The following is a 17,290-nucleotide window of genomic DNA, read 5'->3' on the forward strand; positions in this document are numbered from 1 at the left end:
TTTTCACGTCTTGTCATTATTCCAGTAACAATACAGCAAAACTATTTATACTATAGTTTGTTAGGTGTTGCATGAACTCTAGGGATGAGTTAAAATACAAAGGAAGATGTATACACATGCAAATAAGTACTTGAGCATCCAGACTTTGTTATCTATAGAAAATCCTAGAACTAATCTTGAGGGATGATAGTGTATGTGTCAGCTCTTTACTCCTCTATTCAATTTTAAACCTGAACAGGAAATTTAATGTAGAAGGGCTAGGTGAAGCTCAGAAAAGACTGCTTACAAGATTGGCCTTCTTTATATTAAGAACTTGAATTTTAGGAGTCCCATCATTTCCTGGTAAAGAATGCAGTTCTCATAAAATATTTGTTGTGAAAACCAACAAATCCAGAATTGTGGCACTGGGATCACATGTCTGAGAGTCATTCCAGGCTATAATGAACTCGTAAAATGCTTTCAGCTAGTTCTTTCAAAACTCCAGGGCCTCCAACAGATGCAATGTTCTTAGAAAACCTGAACCGGAAGCAAATCTGCCAATCAAGCCCCAGAAAGAGTAGGAGTAAGTCAGCACAAAGCATGGGGTGACAAAGCACACTTAAGAGACTGGGATTCAGGTCTAGATAAATATTACAGATGACACAAAGGATCCAACGTTTCATCTAGTGAGAGTGTCTTGACTTTGGGCTTCAGAAATCTCCCTATACAGTGTATTTAGCCTCCAGAGGGATACAACAAATGGGACATATTTTTTTCCTATTGTTTCGGTGCCTTTTCACAATGGAATTCCCTTTTCATGGGGCATTGTCTTCTACATCTGAGTGGTAACATCCACTGGCACTATCACAAGATGTATTTCAGCTTTTACATTCTGCCAACAAGCCAGATACTCTATTAATAGTTCCCAATGGAACAGTCTTTCTGGTGAGCATCATGTAGTGAGCAAAATGATTACCAAAAGTAAACTTCCCTCTCCTCAGTCAGCGTTACCACTATAAGAACAGTATGAAAAGATGGCTGATAGTGACAAAACCAATCATTGAGTTAAATAAAGCTGCTCTCGTTATCAAAGAGTTTTCCTCAAATACATACTTTCTATAAACAATCTTCAAATACAACCTCAATGCCCATCACTGACTAGAGCCCATAGGATGTTCATATTTCTTGGTAATCCATAAGAGTTGCTGTACTGAACGGATGATGCTTTAATGACAGCAATTCTACCACCCAGTTGGGTGCCAGGGTGATTGATGGGTACAAGGAGCAAGCTGAAATTATTTGCAGAAATTGTTCAGTGAGTAGGATAGCTTGTTGTGTAAGCAGGGTCAGGATTTAAATTCTAGCACCCTCAATAAAAAAGCTAACATTATACCTGCAATCTCAGTGTTACAAGAATAGAACCAGAAAGAGTGCTGGAGTTTGCTAAATGGTGACAAGCCCCAGGTTAAGTGAAAGATCCTGTCTTAAAGATATAACAAAGAAGGTCAGGACTACCAGAGTAACCGTCTGTCCACTGCACAAGCACGCAAAGATTGTGCTCACACACATGCACACATAACAAACAACAACACACACACAAGGAAAACTACAAGTAACAAGTCCTAATTCATCTACTGTTAACAATGAAAGATATGAGATAAAAGGGATGGAAGCTCCTTGGTATTTTTTGTTTCCATCATGAAATAGTACCATACAAGCATCAAGCAGATGCAGCCGACAGGGAAACCCATCTTACTGATGAAGGACACAAAAGAAAAGACTTCTGCCTCTCTGCCTAAGTGGGAAATTGACTAAGTTAAAGACCCCAACAAAAACATTTTAATAGCAAAGTACATGAGAAAGGTGAAGCCTCCAACAGAGATACTAACAAGTATGCTAGAAGTGCTGGTACACATGAGCTTGGTTGGCATGGGAGGCCTGAGTCCTTGAGAACACGTTCCTCTAGAGACTGGCTGTATACCAAATCTGGTGTAGGAAAGGAACCCATGTGGCCTACCAGGGAAGAGATTGCTATCAGTTGTAGTCAAGACAAAAAGATTGACCTTGAGTTTTGCAAAGAAGTTTGACTTCCCACCTATTGTACGCAAGGTCTTGTGAATAAACCTTCTATACTACAGATTAAACACTGAATTACAGCATTAACTCTGTATTATTAAACCAAAAGAAAGAAACAATATGGAAATATTTGCTGGTTTTTAATCTTAGAAATATTAGCAAAACTCTCTGGGGCACTCCTCCATTTAGCCTGTAAAAGGAGGCACATTAAACAACTCCTGAAACAAAATTGGCACTAACTGTCACCACTGCGTCTATTATTAAAAGATTAGATTCGTGTGTGGATATTTAGATGGCATCTGAGTTAGATTTTACACATATATGTATACTCACGATTCATTTAGGTCTTCTACAAATCCTTTACAGACAGCCAGATCAAATAAGATAACTGGAAAGCACAAAATGTAGAAAATAAATCATTTATTATTTTGATTTTTGCCTTAAGTCTAAATTGCCTATACAATGTTTGAACTTTATTATCTACCAAAAAAAAATTCACCAATGATCCATTATAAGGTTTAAGTGACACAAAAGCAAAAGTAGTTCATCCACTCAGTAATAATTTACTCTGCATGCAATCATGTTGCATAAGACAAGCACTGTGTAGGTGAACACACATAATACATATTTCTCCAAAATTCTACATGTTTCCACTTGTTTTAATTTTTCCTTTTCACTAATTTGCTGGCCTAGAGATAAAAATAACTTTCTTTTTCTCTAGTGGCATTTATCCCCTCGATACAAAGTCTAAATGCAAGTCCCCAAAATAGGCAGAAAAAGAAAACACTGGAGTCCAGTTTTAACAATTATTCCAGGGCAGTGTCTGGCTCACTGAGGGTTCTAAATTGGTGGCTGAGTCAGAGGTGAACCACAGAGAACCCAAATACTCCTTAATGAAAGTAAATGGGACAAAAGGGGAGGAAGTAACTAGGAAAGGGGAAATCATTTGGAATGTAAACAAAGAATATATAAAATAAAAATATATAATAAAAAATCTTCATAATTAAAAAAAAAAAAGAAAGAAAGTAAATGGATAAGGGCTTTAAAGATGCTTGGTCTCTTCAAACCAGTCTTGGACATTTTACCAGGTTCTACCCTTGGGCATCATCCCTCTCTTAGGTTGGTCAAGAAAAGCCTTTCACTGTAACAAGACTCAGAACCTATGCCAAGTTGGAGCTCAAGAATCCCTGTCCTACCATTAATGGAGTCAAGGAACCTTCTTGATCGCAGAGAAGGTAGCAGTGCCCTCTCCGCACTGGGTGGCGAATCACGGCTCACGCGGAGTCCCGCTGAAGAAGCCTGACCACCCAGGAGGCAGAATAGAAATCCTAAGTACCCCGTGGCGCGGCCCCCACCCGGCCCGGCTTCATTTCGGGCCAACTTCCCCCCGGTTTCCCACCGCCCCGCGTGCTCCTCACCAGCAGCGCAGAGCCGGAGGGCCGTCCAGCTCCTCCGCCCGGCTGCGTTCGCCATGGAGCGCGGCGTGGATCCCGCGACGAGCGCGCGCAGAGACACAGAATCGCCAGGCGCCCGCTTCCCTGAAAAGGAAAGCGAGGAAGACCTGGGGTGCAGAACGGCTCCCACCAGGAACGGGGCGGGGTAGGCCGGCCTCCTTCACGAACCCGGTAGCCCAGCGGGGGGTAGCCTGTGAGCATGCGCAGGAAGCGACGCAAGCGTTTGAGCAGTGAGCATGCGCATTCGAGTTCTCACGGAGTTTTTCCGCTAAGAGCTCTAAAGAGCGTGGGAATTCATGAAGGGGTCTTCCTGTGATGGCGGCAGTGCTACGGGACTCGTCCCGGAATTCACGTAAGGCCTTGTCTGGCTTGTTTACTGCTGGAGATGAGGTAGTCCGACGTGCACTGCAAGCCTGAGTTTTGTCACTTGTTAAGATTGCTAAATCCAGTGAACCCACTTGTACACCGGGATGTTGCACTAATAGATGGGAAATCGTGCTTTAAAATAAAGCACTGGATTTCTGAGCTTTGACACCCTCTGCGTAAAAACCTATTTGGAATCATATAAATTGGTCCATTACTATGATGGATGAGAGAACTAGGGACAGTTAACAGTTACTTTGGTGGTGTATGTGACATTTTCTTAAGTGATAGGTTGCCACGCTAATGCAAGCAACAGAAATGAAACTGCATCACACACACCTGCCCCCAGCACGAAAGTATACACAGGTCTTCAAGAATAGTTTCAGTATGATAAGGGGGATGAAGGTGTCTGTGTGTATATAAGTTCATCATAAACACTTTTAAAAATGTGAAAGAATAAAAAGAATTGCTTTTTAAGTTTTAAGAAACTTAAAGGGAAAGTTAATTGTAACATCTTGGTTATGTTTTTTACTGTTTCCTGATTGTGGACTGAAATCCTTAGTATAAAATTTTTATATTGCAGCCTCCATTTTCTTTCTTACATTGTGATTTATAAAAGACTACACTTTTTATAAGTAGGTCCTGGTGACAGTCACTGACTTAGATGAGATTTTTTTTTTTAAATAAAATGAGGCGCCAGGAGACTTGGATTACATTATATTTTAGGATTTATGTCATGAAAACAGAGCATGCAAAGGCAAAGGAGTTAAAGGAGAAGGGAGGCAGGGACAAAGCGGTGTTTGCGAAGTGTTCCTCACAGGCTCATGTATTCCAGCAGCTATTCCTTAGCTGGTAGTGTTCTTTAGGGAAGTTTGCCTAGCTGGCTGAAACAGAGCCTTAAGATGAGGACTTCCAGATTTTACTGTCCTGGGCTCTCTGTTCCCTCACTGCCAATGAAAAGTCACCAATTGCCCTATACCTGCCTCTGCCTCTCCCTCAGCACCTTCCCCAGTCATGTTGTACTATAGCCTCTCAAACTATTTTTAAAAAAAAGCAATGGCTTCTTTCGAGTATTTCATCACAGCTACAAGAAAAATAACCAATACAAGTATATATGCAGCAGCAGTTAATAGGATGAACAACTTTGTAAATAGGTATGTAAAAGTTTAAAGCTCAAACCTTAAAAATAGGGGGCATATATTCAAGAATAAAATTGATTTTAAAATTAGCCTACATATACATTAATTCATATTTGAAATAATTTAATAAAGAAAGCAGTAGGCTCAGTAATTAAAATGTGCTGATCTATGATCTACTTTTATTTTTTTAAAAATCCGTTATTACTGATAATTCCCCAGCAAAATTAAAAGAGTAGGAAAAGTTTTATTGAAGGTGATTCACAAGATAAATAAGACTCATGATCTGAAGGTGTAAACCAATGGTATAATTCTGAGGCCAAAGAACTCAGGACAGGCAGTAGCAACACATGAATGTCCCAACATAATGTGACTCCCCGGCACTGCATCCACTTTTCTGTTCTATCTAAGATGAATGTGCATGATACACATCCACACTGAAGAAGACTGCCTACTTTGCTAAGTTTCTTATTCAGTCATTAAACATTTCCAGAAACGTTTTCACAGAATACACTCAGAATATCATTTTAACATCTATCTGAAAAATCCTTTATTGCAGTAATTTGGCACATAAAAGTAGCTATCAGATTGTTTTTTTCAACCTTTCCACAATAGAAGCAATAGAGAATATTCACTGGTTTATCTAACAAGTAGTAGTAGAAAATCAATATAAAACCCAGAAGAGGCAAATGTGAGAAAGAAAATCATACAGATAATTCACTTTAGAGAAGAATGGAAATGATATTCTTGAGGAAAGACCAGAGGCTCATGCTTCTGAATGTTTGATTCCTCAGTTAGTAGAATTTTTGGAGAAGGATTAGTAGGTATGCAGGTTGTAGGAGGTGTGTCACTAGGGGTAGGCTTTGAGGTTTCAAAAGCCAACACCTGTCAGGAGCCATAATGGGATAACCTAAATACTTATTATATAATCTGTGACAGGTGAGCCTTATTAAGCAAAGCTGTAAGGGACTCATTTTAGGAAAGATTCCTGCTATTAATATGCCTTTCCTGTTATTATTAAATGTAATACGTAATAGCACACCCCTTTGGAGCAGATATCTGCAGATTCACGAAGATATACTGTCTTATAGTGATGCTATGTAGATGACTTAAGTTTTAATGATGGTCCTATAAGAATTCTTAAAATTATATCTGTGACTATTAAGCTCTTTTATAGTGGTACTGCTATTAGGTCCTTTTCTGATAGTCAAAACTGCAATAAGAACTCTGCCAGTCTTTCAAGTGTCACCAGTTAATTGCTCTTACATGGCAACCAGACTTTCTCCTACTCAGAGCACATTCCAAGAGGTTGTAAAACAATTAATCAAAGATCATAAAAAGGGAACTAATGATATATTATAGGTGCTAGGGCAGAAGATAAAATATTGAATGGGTTTATCTATTCAAAACTTCATTTATAACTTAGTTATGGTTTTAAACCTTTGGTGAGCCTGTTGAGTTGAGACAGATGATGGATGTTTAGCTAGATAATTACTCCTAATGGATATGCATATAAACATTCTCTGTTGTAAATTTCTAATTCAATTTATGATTTGATTTTCTGTGTGAACTTGTGATGAACTTTGTAACATGTGATCATGTATTCTGAAAGATGTTTAAGGGCTAAGGACAAAGAGAAGAGTCAGAACTGAGGAACTGAGGAGAGAGGAACTGAGATGAAAAGAACTGAGCTGAGACAGGAACTGAACTGAGGAGAAGTTTTTAGTCAGAACACCTTTTAGACAGAACTGAACTCAAGAAGGACTTAGAAGTATAGGCAGAACTTTCAGAGAAAAGACATTGAGAATAAGAGGATTGTTGTGACTTCAGAGCAGGAGAAAAGAACAAAATTAGAAGGAGAATGCAGAGTGGAATAGCAGAAACTATAAGAAACATGAAAAAACTAAGAGAGCAATGTGCAGAAGCAGAGGGAAAGAGGAAAAAAGATGACACTGCAGAGAGCAGAGGAGCAGGCAGACTTCTTACCATGGGACAGAACAGGTCCCATGGTAAGGACGAAGCAGGCTTAGTCTGATTAAAAATCTGATTGAAAAAAAAAACCAAAGTTTGTTTTTTCTTACAAACATGGGTTTAATTCCTTTAGCATTAAAACGGTGGAAGCCTTTTCTTTCCCTATGCAATAAAGGTTGGAGCTCATTTTTCATCCAGAATGAGTGAGTTATTCCTGCACCTGTGCTTGGTCTTTTGCTCCATTAGCATATGTAAGTATGGATGCGTGAGTAAGTATGTAGTTGTGAGAATGTATGCATGTGTGTGTTTAAGTATGTAATTGTAAGAATGCATGCAAGCTGGGCCCAGCTGAATTTGTATGGAAATGCATAAATGAGAACTCTGCATACAGAAAGCTGTATATGAACTTATGTGAGATTATGCATATTCACTTATGTAAAAGTTTATTCCTTTCTCCTGGTTCAATAGAAGTTTATTGCTCCAAATGTCCCCCTAGTCTGACAAACAAGAGGCATCTGGACAATAGGGAAAGGGCTCCAGCAAATAATCCTTTACTTAATCTCCTTCTGTTTTAAAATGAGGTGCTAAGTACCTGAGACTGCAGTCTCAGAGGAACACAAAAGGCAGGTCAACCACAGTATCATAGTAATTTAGACTTCGATAAGTAAAGTTTTTATTGTATGGTAACTCTAAATATCTTGTTTTTTTATTTTTTTAATTTATTTTCTATATCCTTTGTTTACATTCTAAAAGCCTTCCCCTTTCCCAGTTCCACCCCCCCATATGTTCCATAAGTCCTTTTCTCTCCATCCATTCTCGTGTCTTTCCCCCTGCCTTTTCTCTGTCCTGGTGCTCCCCTACAATGCTGGATCAAGCCTGAAAAACAAAGTCTTACCCCAGAATTTAGTAAGACCTAGTCTTACCACCCACCTCCCATGGATGCTCTTCCCCTTTGGCTGCCTCAAGAAGAACCAACAAGAAAGAAGAACCACCTGCTCCTCCTCCTGGCAAACACCATTCCCAGTTAGCTTTCCTCCGGGTTTCTGCCTATGGTTCAGATATAAACTCTCAGCATGCCTGCTTACTGTCATGTTCCCAACCATTATGGTCATGGATGCACCCTCTGAAATTATAAGTCCTCATTAGAAATTTTATTTTATACATTACCTTGTACGGGCTGGAGAGATGGCTCAGCGGTTAAGAACACTGACTGATCTTTTGAAGGTCCAGAGTTCAAATCCCAGCAACCACATGGTGGCTTATAACCATCCATAATGAATTCTGGTGCCCTCTTCTGATGTGTCTGAAAACAGGTGCAGTGTACTTACATATAATAAATAAATAAATATTTTTAAAAATTAAAAAAATAAATTACCTCAGTCATTGTGTCTCTTCATAGTGCTATAAAAGTGACTAAGGCATACAGAGACCTACAACTGATCAGGGTACAGAGAATGAAAGTGCAGACTATGAAATCCTCATCCATTAATATCCTACCTCTTTTTCCAGTCTTTGGGGATCATTATAGAAGTGAAGGAGGAAAGACTGTAAGAGCCAAAGGTGGTGGATAACTATAAGGAAACAGTATTTTCCAAACAGGACAGGACAGTATAAATGTAACTTTTATTCATCAAATGCAGTTGTTATCTCAGAGGCCTACTGCTGAAGAAGCTCACCCTTTTTAGTTTTTTCTGAACTCTGGGTGGTTGGTTCAACTAAAGTGTTCTGGCTCAAAGCTTCTCTCTAAGCTGACTGGCTCAACAGGCTTCCTTCAGCTTTTCACTGAATTGCTTTGTTTGGAAAAACTACCTCTGGACTCCATATACTGAACGGTCCTGACTGCATGAGCTGCACAAACTCAACTGAACTCAATTGAATTATACTACATTGCCTGAACTCAACTGACCTCAACTCACGGAATTGCCCACCTTCTTCCTGCACTGCTCTTAAGTAGCTTTTCTTCTCTGTCTGTTCTCATTAGAGTTGGGCATATACTATTTCTGAATCATTCTGTCAATTTTTTCTCTGATTGATCATTTTTCTGCCCCTCATTTAGACATCATTGTTTGGCATTAAAGGTGTGTACTAAGGGTGTGTCTGTATTCCAGACACAGGAAGAATTAATTCTTAAATTAAGAAGGGTATTTGTTTTCTGTTGGTGAAATTTAAACAGCACCACTTTGTGATTTACAGGTTCTACAGGTAAGAAAGTCAAAGAAATAAGCTAGATCAGTGAGACTGAGGAGCATCATTGGGTAGCCAGATCCAAGATTTGCTCTTTATCACTGGGCTCCATGGGGATCTCTTCAATGGGCTGTCTGTTACAGACTTGGGAGACCCTAAAAACTGGAAGCTCACTGAATGAAGAAGGCCTAGCTTTTTTTTTTTTTTTTTTTTTTTTTTTTTTTTTTTTTTTTTTGGAAGACTCAGTCTAGAGAAGGCCCTGACATCAGAATGTGTGTCAGATCTCCTCTGAGAGAAACTCTAAATCTTATTCTTTACATAAAGCCATCTTGAAAAGAAAATGTTCACATGGATGGGGGAAGATTGAGGAAAATAAGGTCTGCTACTCTTGTTCATGCACACATCCTTCTCCCTCTCTTTTCCATTTCTCTACCATTTACTTGCTCCTCTTAATAGGGCCTGGGATCTCTGAGTGTTTGGGGTCATCTCAGGAGTGATCTTATGCCCACTCATTCATTAAGACAATAGGTAGGGACCATTTGGGGTAAGATCTGCCCCCTCAATTCCTGTGCAACACCTAACTGGTGGTCATCTCAGGTTAACTCCCTGTCTAGGCCCCATGAAACTGGTCTGGTGGTCATCTCAGGCTCAGTCCTCTCCTACTTGAGTGGCCCCATGTGAGGGTTCTTGATCTTGGGGTCACTCTTCCTCAGTGTCCTCAGTCCCATGCAGGGTTCTTTATTCTCTGGCTTGCTCCCAGTCTTGGGAACTGCTGGGGCCTGCATAGTGACAGACTTAGGATAGTTCTCAGACTAGCTCCCTGTCTGAGCTCCCTGATGCCAGAATGGTCATTGTTTTAGGCTTACTTTTATTGGGGGAATGTTAGGGTACTAATCATTCAGATGTTCATAGGTCAGAACACTAAGTGTAAATATAGCCTCTCTCCTCTCTGCCACCCTCTGATGCAAATGTGACACAGCAGCCACAGCCGCAACACTTATAGGGACAAGTCGTTTGAGTAATTTGGTTATTTTTAGGTCATTCCGGACTTGTAGGTGCTAATAAAAATTTGAGAGGGAGCAAATAGCAAAGATTCTTATTCATAATCATGCAGAAACACTTTAAGTCTTATTTCTTAAATTTTTTTCATAATTTCTACAGTGGACTGTCCCATTCATGTCTCCTTTTTCTCTACACATAGAGGATTATGCAGTGTATGCAAATTAAGTTGCACATTACTGACCAACACTGCTAAAATCTATGATCTTTTCTTCTGAATGTTAGAGATTTATAAATATTGATATTTCTGAAAGTTTACATTCATACTGATTTCAAGACGATTGCTGGTTGTAACTATTATTCACTTCATCTTGATGTATGTCACAGTAATGAAGTTATTCTATTGAGTCATGTGATGTCTTCTAAGTGATACATATAATGCTGAGTGACACTGTTCTTTATCAGTGGAATAAATGTAAGGATGTAGCACAGGATTGAGTAATAAAATGTATCTCAGAAAATTTTTTGATCTTCTTAGTTTCCTTGATATGTGTTTATGAATATAGTATATATGTTTATGTATATTTGTATGTTTTTATACACACACACACACACACACACACACACATATATATAACTTTTTTCACATCATGAGCTCAGAAACATAGTAAAGTCAATATATTTGTGTTATTCACAAACATTGCATGTGTGATTCTCATTGCACTGGTTGGCTGTGGGTGTCAACTTGACACAAGTTAAAGTCCACAGAGAGAAAGGAGTCTCAGATGAGAAAATGCCTCTATGAGATCAGATGCAGCTGTAAGGCATTTTCTTAATTAATGGGTGATCCATGGTGGAGGACCCATTCCAATGTGGCATCCCTGGGCAATATAAATCCTAACTAAGACACCCATTTTATTACAGTCAAAGCCTTATAATTTGTTTGCCATATTCTCTTAACCTAAATCCATTAACCCTTTAAAGAAATCCTTGTCTTCTTGTATAAGAACCAATACATTTTCTTAGAGTATTTCTTCACTGATCTGGACTCACTCATCTTTCCAAAAATCTCAAACTCATTTTCTTGAAAAACTAATTTTAGGACCTATATATGTGAGTTCCTTTTGCAAATTAAGTTGGGACATTTAAAATATCATTGCTTTTCGTTATTGTAATGAACATAGGGGTAAATAATTATATTATTTACATTAGTAACCATGAATTCCTGTATTGATTATATGCTACATAGTCAGTATATAGTCTGCTACAGAATCCTGCTAATTCAGATATGTGACAATTGTTAAATGAATTTGGAGGGATGCTTTTCAAATGCTCTTCAAGTTTTTAAATGTTAGTACACTCAATAAAAGCACAGACTTTATGAAAATCAGTACATCTCAAATCCTTTATAAGAAATTTGATTATAAAACTGTGATTATATCTAATATTAAAGAAAAATAAACATTTCAAATACTTTAGACTCAACTAAGTACTTCTTTAAAACATTTACGTAACATACAGTTTCTTAATCATTTGTTTTTACTATTCTAAGATAATTCTGAGAAACTTTTTTATTTACATATCATCAAATTTTTCTACTTTGATTTTCCTAGGCACAATGAAATATTTAATTTGTCCTTATTCACCTAAAGATGTATGGATCTTTGTGATGGACTTCTTGTCAACAATTGTATACAAGACACAGCTATCAGTTTTAGGGTGAAATAATCAATAATCAATGTGTGTCCCCATAAATCCTCCTCCTTTTTCAAAGAGAAATTTGGAGGTCAAATTCCAAATGGTAAAGATGTAAGAAGGAGCTTCCCTCTGTATACTTTCTTTACTGACTTGGGGAACAGTGCACAGGAAAAAAAACCTTACCTGAGTAATTTGTTATTTATTCCTTTACACTTTGGCATTGCTGAGTATCACCATTAGCCTTTATTTCCATGGATAAAAAATAACTTTTGAATTGCTGACTTTTCCCAAAATTAAAAAAAGAATTTTTACATGAATATTTACATCATAAGTGTACAATAAATAAATGTGGGTGGGAACACAACAGATTGCTGCTTCTGTGAGTACATGATGGTGCATTTGAAAACTTTGGATCTCCCAGTCAACAGGGGAGCCTTCAGTAAGATGGACTAGAGTGCTTTGATTCACTAAAAGTGGTTTTCCTTGCTGTGTAGGGATGGTACTGGAGAAAGGAGATCCACGGGAAGAGGAAAAAGGAAGGAAAGCTGGATCACATTATTAGGCTCTCCAATATGCAAACTCAAGCTTATACTCTACAAAGGATAGTTGGCTTATATATAGTACTAGTAGCACAAGAAATTTGTCAGTAAGCATGGGCAGTCCCAGCAGCAACGACTCCTCCAGTAACTGAAGTGGCTACGAAGTCTTCCACAGAAGAGCATGGCCCCCTGAAGCTGGCTGTTCCAAGCCAAGGCTCTGGATTGTCTGTACCCCATGAACAACCACTCAAAGGAGCTCCTTTGGGTGAGCCCAAAGCACCAAGGGACAGGCAGGATTATAGCCCCAGTGAAAGCCTAGAAATCACTGTTCATGGGAATTCTCTCTGTCACTCTCCAGTCTGACTTCTCTAGAGAAAAGTTCTGTTTCTGTATGCATTCCTTCTCCAGACTCTATTTTCCTCAATCTTCCCCCATCCATGTGAACAAAAATGTTCACTTTTCAAAATAACTTTATGTAAAGAATGAGATTCAGAGGCGATCTGACACACATTCAGATGCCAGGGCCTTTGCTAGACTGGTTCTTCCAAAAGAGCTAGGCCTTCTTCATTCAGTGAGCAGATAGCTTCCAGTTTTTAGGACCTCCCAAGTCTGCAACAAACAGCCCATTGAAGAGGTTCCCATGGAGCCCAATGATAAACAAAGAGCAAGCCTTGAATTTGTAGAGTCTACCCAAGGATGTCCCTTCATCTCAGGCCATGCTCTATCCTGGGCTATACTTCAGACAATGTTGCAGATGGTCACCAAGGCCCAGGCCTGGCCTCTTTGCTAGTAATTATGGACAACAGGGGTTTAGCTGTGCTAAGTCCACAGTCTAAGGCCTCAACATCCCTCAATTTCTCCTCCCAGATTCAGGAGGGCTACAAACAGCCACAGAAGGGGGTATTAAACTGAGTTTTAGCTGAATTTTCCTCTTCCTCACTGGAATATATTGCCCTGTCACTTCCAAGGAGGACATATGAAGATGTAAAATTAAATAAACTTGGCCATTTATAATCCTGAGGAGGTTAAGAAGACGACACAATTAAGGTTACTAAACAAATGTTTGTTGAATCCTGTCTCAAACAGAGCTATGTTCACCCTGCTTTCTTAGTCAATCAGAGAAACCTAGAAACTAGATGCAGCCAGCTTGGATGCTGCAGTTTATATAAGATAGGTTATATAAGCCCTAAGTCTAAGACATGAGACCTGGGAAACTTTTTCTCTTCAATATCATCTTAGTTATTCAAATGTGAACATTTATAAAATGAGAAAACTAATTTTGATATAATATACTGCATACTAGAAGATATCTTGATCTCTATATGTGTGCTAACACCACAAACAGGATGTTGTGAATATACTGCATGTTTGTCAGATTTCTAGTAATAGTACCTATATCTTAAAAGCTTCTCCTGACAGAGTGGCATTTCTCAAGAATTACCAAGTGACACTCATATTAATTCTCATTGACCACAGATAATATGGCATAATCTCCATTCTCAAATTTTCTCTTAAGTTTCAGGATATCACATAAATATTAGTCTAGGGCCTCAACTATCCCTTATCCTGCAATTTTATTTGTAGAAGTTTGAAAATGCTTAAAAAAACCCTTTTAAAAGAGGCATGGAAATGTGATTTTGATGGAATATAGTGTAAGAGTGGTTTTCTAGTAAAACATTGAGGATGATTTGTGGTGGAATTTATCCTACTTAAATTATTAACCACGACCAAATTTAAGGACCGTGTTCTTAGTAGTTTGCATTAACCAAAATCCTTATGTTGTAGAAACAAAACACATTTGAATAATACACATGGCATAGTTTACAAAAAACAAAACAACAAAAAATTCTATAACCTCAATTGCATTGAACTGGTAGCCCTTCTTCATAGATGAGTGAAGTGAAATTTTGGAAATTAAAAACCACCAAAAATGGTCTCAAATGAGTATTTATCGCTCTTGTAAGGCATTGTATAATTGATCATTGAAACTAGACCAAGTGGCTATATTGCGTTTACATTTTTGTGATGATTTATTGCTAGAAGCTTTCTGTAAAACTAAGTTTGAAGTCTAGAATTACCTATTTTTTTGTTCGTGACAAAAATGAGGTGTTTGGATTAGGTGTTAGAATTGGATGCTTGAGATTCAAAGGTCCTATCTTTTATGCCTGCATCTTTTAGGAATGGTTACAGACACACAAGCAAAAGAGAAATGGCAGAATGTATTCTTTATTTAGAATTAAAGTTGAGTTTGAACAAAGTCAACCTCATTCAAAGCAAGAGTTTTGCAAAGAAAATCACACTAAGTTTAAAAAGTCAGAGAAAACAGTTAGCTGTGGTTACTATGGTAGCCTATGTAAACCTGTCCTCTGAGAAGAACAGAAGAGAATAGAATAGTCACCTGCCTCAAGAGATGCTATTTGTAGGGCTCATTAAGAGACAGATGTGACAGGAGAGAACTACCTTTGAAGAGCCAATTGGTCTATCTGTAAGTAAGCATGCACTTTATTATCTTTGCAGCATAGAGATTAGTCCAAATGGCAGGATACATGTCTGTCTGTCTGTCTGTATCTAATCTAAACTGTATTTTTTAGTCAGCATTATACAGAATGTTTTGAATGCCACAGTAAGATAATACCAAGGGAATAATGCTGTCATCGCTTTGCCTAGGAAGACATTTTATGTGCCATATATATTTAAACCACAAATAGAAATCAAAAATGTCACAGGGTTGAGTCTATTTCATATTTAAAGAAGTGCTTTCCAAGTCAACCTTTAGAAAAGTGAGTATCTTATTCATCTCTCTCATAGTTTGATAAATATCAAGCTGTTCAGAATATTATCAGACTAAAGGTTACATCCATTTAGCTACAATTTTTGAAGGAACACTTGATAATTTCAGCCATCATTTGCCAAACATTTTTCATTGTATTTTTGGCAATTTAGTAGAAATAGAGGCAATATGTATGTATGGTATGAATACATCTTTCATCTTTTTCTTCAGCCTACTGATAGTCTCTAAAATTTCAGAGTTGAGTTTTCATAGTCTTTTTAATTTCTCCAAAATTTGGATTTTAGAAAACAAATACTTATGATGTTATTTGGTTGACTACTTCTTGTATGTCTTGGAATAAGCAACTTTTATTTATTTCATGAGTGTTTAGAAAATATTTATTTACAAGCATTTCTGATATATTGTTAGATTATAGAGACGTTGATATATAGATAGCTATGGGAGAGATTAGCAACGTATATTATATGCCATTTTAAAAGGACATTTCTGACTAGATTCAATTTTATGTATAACACTCTTTTCTAAAAAAATCAAAACCTTCTTTTTTTACATCCATATCACTGTTAGTTTTGATGTCCTTTTAATATTTGTTTCTTTGCACATGAACTGACTTACTAACAGCTTTATAATGTCTGGGTCTTTAATGTATTTAAATTTCACCCTAGTATTTCCAGGCATGGAGTTTTCTTTGTACATCTTGTTTGATAGAAAGGGAACTTTGGCAAGGAAAACCAAGTTCATATCCACTGTGATAGTCCTGAGTTATTCATAGGCCTTACCAAGTACTCTCACATAATTCCTAAGTAGTGATTCATTTTTATGTGATCTCTTAGGATTCTTAGAAAATTATTTACCAAAAAATATAGTGAGTAGATTCAAACGGCTGCCTTAGGACACAGGCTAAACAAAAATACAAAATTGTTTAGTGTGTGACATTTTATAGAATGCCTTTAATGTAACATCATTCAATATTTAAATCACAATAACATCTGCACTGAGCAATCTTTTAGAAAATACACACATTTTTGTTTATTTCTCAAAAGGAGTGATGATATTCTTATATACTGAGCTCCTAAAAAAGTCTCTAACTGGACAGAGCTTTAATGATAACTGAGCTAATGTAAGACTACTATGTACTTTTGCTTTACTTTTTAGAATAAGGTATTATGTAGTTCAGGTTGGCCTTGAATTTGCTTTGTAGACACAGATGATTTTGGCAACCAATTCCCCTACCTCCACCTCTTGATAATACCATCATGCTTGATATTATATGGTGCTATAGATCAAACCCAAAGCTTTGTTCAAGGTAGGTGTGATTATTTATGTATGTTCTGCCTAGGGAGTGGCAATTTTAGAAGGTGTAGCCCTGTTGGAGTAGGTGAATCACTGTGGGTGGGTGTGGGCTTTAATACCCTCTTGTTAGTTGCCTGGAAGCTAGTATTCTGCTGATATAGAACTTTCAGCTCTTCCTGCTCCAGTTTTTATTTTGCTTGTTTGTTAGTTTGGTTTTTGGTTGTTTTTTGGGGGGGAACTTCACTCTCATTCCTCCCCTGTAGACAATATTCTATAGGTCAGGTACTACTGGCAAGCTAGTCATGCCTGCCTGGATGCTGCCATGTTGCCACCTTGAGGATAATGGACAGAATCTCTGAAACTATAAGCCAGCTCCAATTAAATGTTATTCATTAGACGTAGACTAACTGACTGGATACGTAAACAGGACCCTACATTTTGCTGCTTACAGGAAACACACCTAAGGGTCAAAGACAAACACTACCTTAGAGTAAAAGGCTGGAAGACAATTTTACAAGCAAATGGTCTCAGGAAACAAGCTGGAGTAGCCATTTTAATATCAGATAAAATTGACTTTCAACCCAAAGTCATCAAAAGAGACTCTGAGGGACACTTCTTGCTGGTCAAAGGAAAAATACAACAAGAAGAACTCAAAATCCTGAATATCTATGCTCCAAATGCAAGGGCACCCTCTTTCGTAAAAGAAACTTTATTAAAGCTCAAAGCACACATTGCACCTAACACAATAATTGTGGGTGACTTCAACACTGCACTTTCCCCAATGGACCGATCAGGAAAACAGAAACT

At 37.8% G+C, this 17,290-nt stretch overlaps 1 protein-coding gene and 1 non-coding gene across 3 annotated transcripts in view; both read right to left on the reverse strand.

Annotated features, from left to right (window-relative positions):
* The window catches only part of Tmx3 (thioredoxin related transmembrane protein 3), a 41,966-nt gene extending 38,254 nt beyond the window's left edge, over window positions 1-3,712 (reverse strand). The window contains exons 1-2 of one of the 2 annotated variants that reach the window (XM_052155320.1): window positions 3,474-3,712; window positions 2,389-2,443 (exon numbers count right to left, since the gene is read on the reverse strand). In XM_052155320.1, coding sequence (XP_052011280.1) covers window positions 2,389-2,443; window positions 3,474-3,528 — 110 coding nt within the window. In that variant the 5' untranslated portion in view covers window positions 3,529-3,712. The remainder of the gene's footprint in view (window positions 1-2,388; window positions 2,444-3,473) is intronic. The other variant, XM_052155318.1, reaches the window with a different exon arrangement.
* A 6,329-nt stretch (window positions 3,713-10,041) lies between these two features.
* LOC127664253 (small nucleolar RNA SNORA17) lies at window positions 10,042-10,173 on the reverse strand. The gene has a single exon (XR_007973118.1). It is a non-coding gene; the product is annotated as a small nucleolar RNA SNORA17 (small nucleolar RNA).
* Window positions 10,174-17,290: the final 7,117 nt, after the last annotated feature.

This window comes from Apodemus sylvaticus, chromosome 13 (genome assembly GCF_947179515.1).
Source record: "Apodemus sylvaticus chromosome 13, mApoSyl1.1, whole genome shotgun sequence".
Taxonomy (NCBI): domain Eukaryota; kingdom Metazoa; phylum Chordata; class Mammalia; order Rodentia; family Muridae; genus Apodemus; species Apodemus sylvaticus.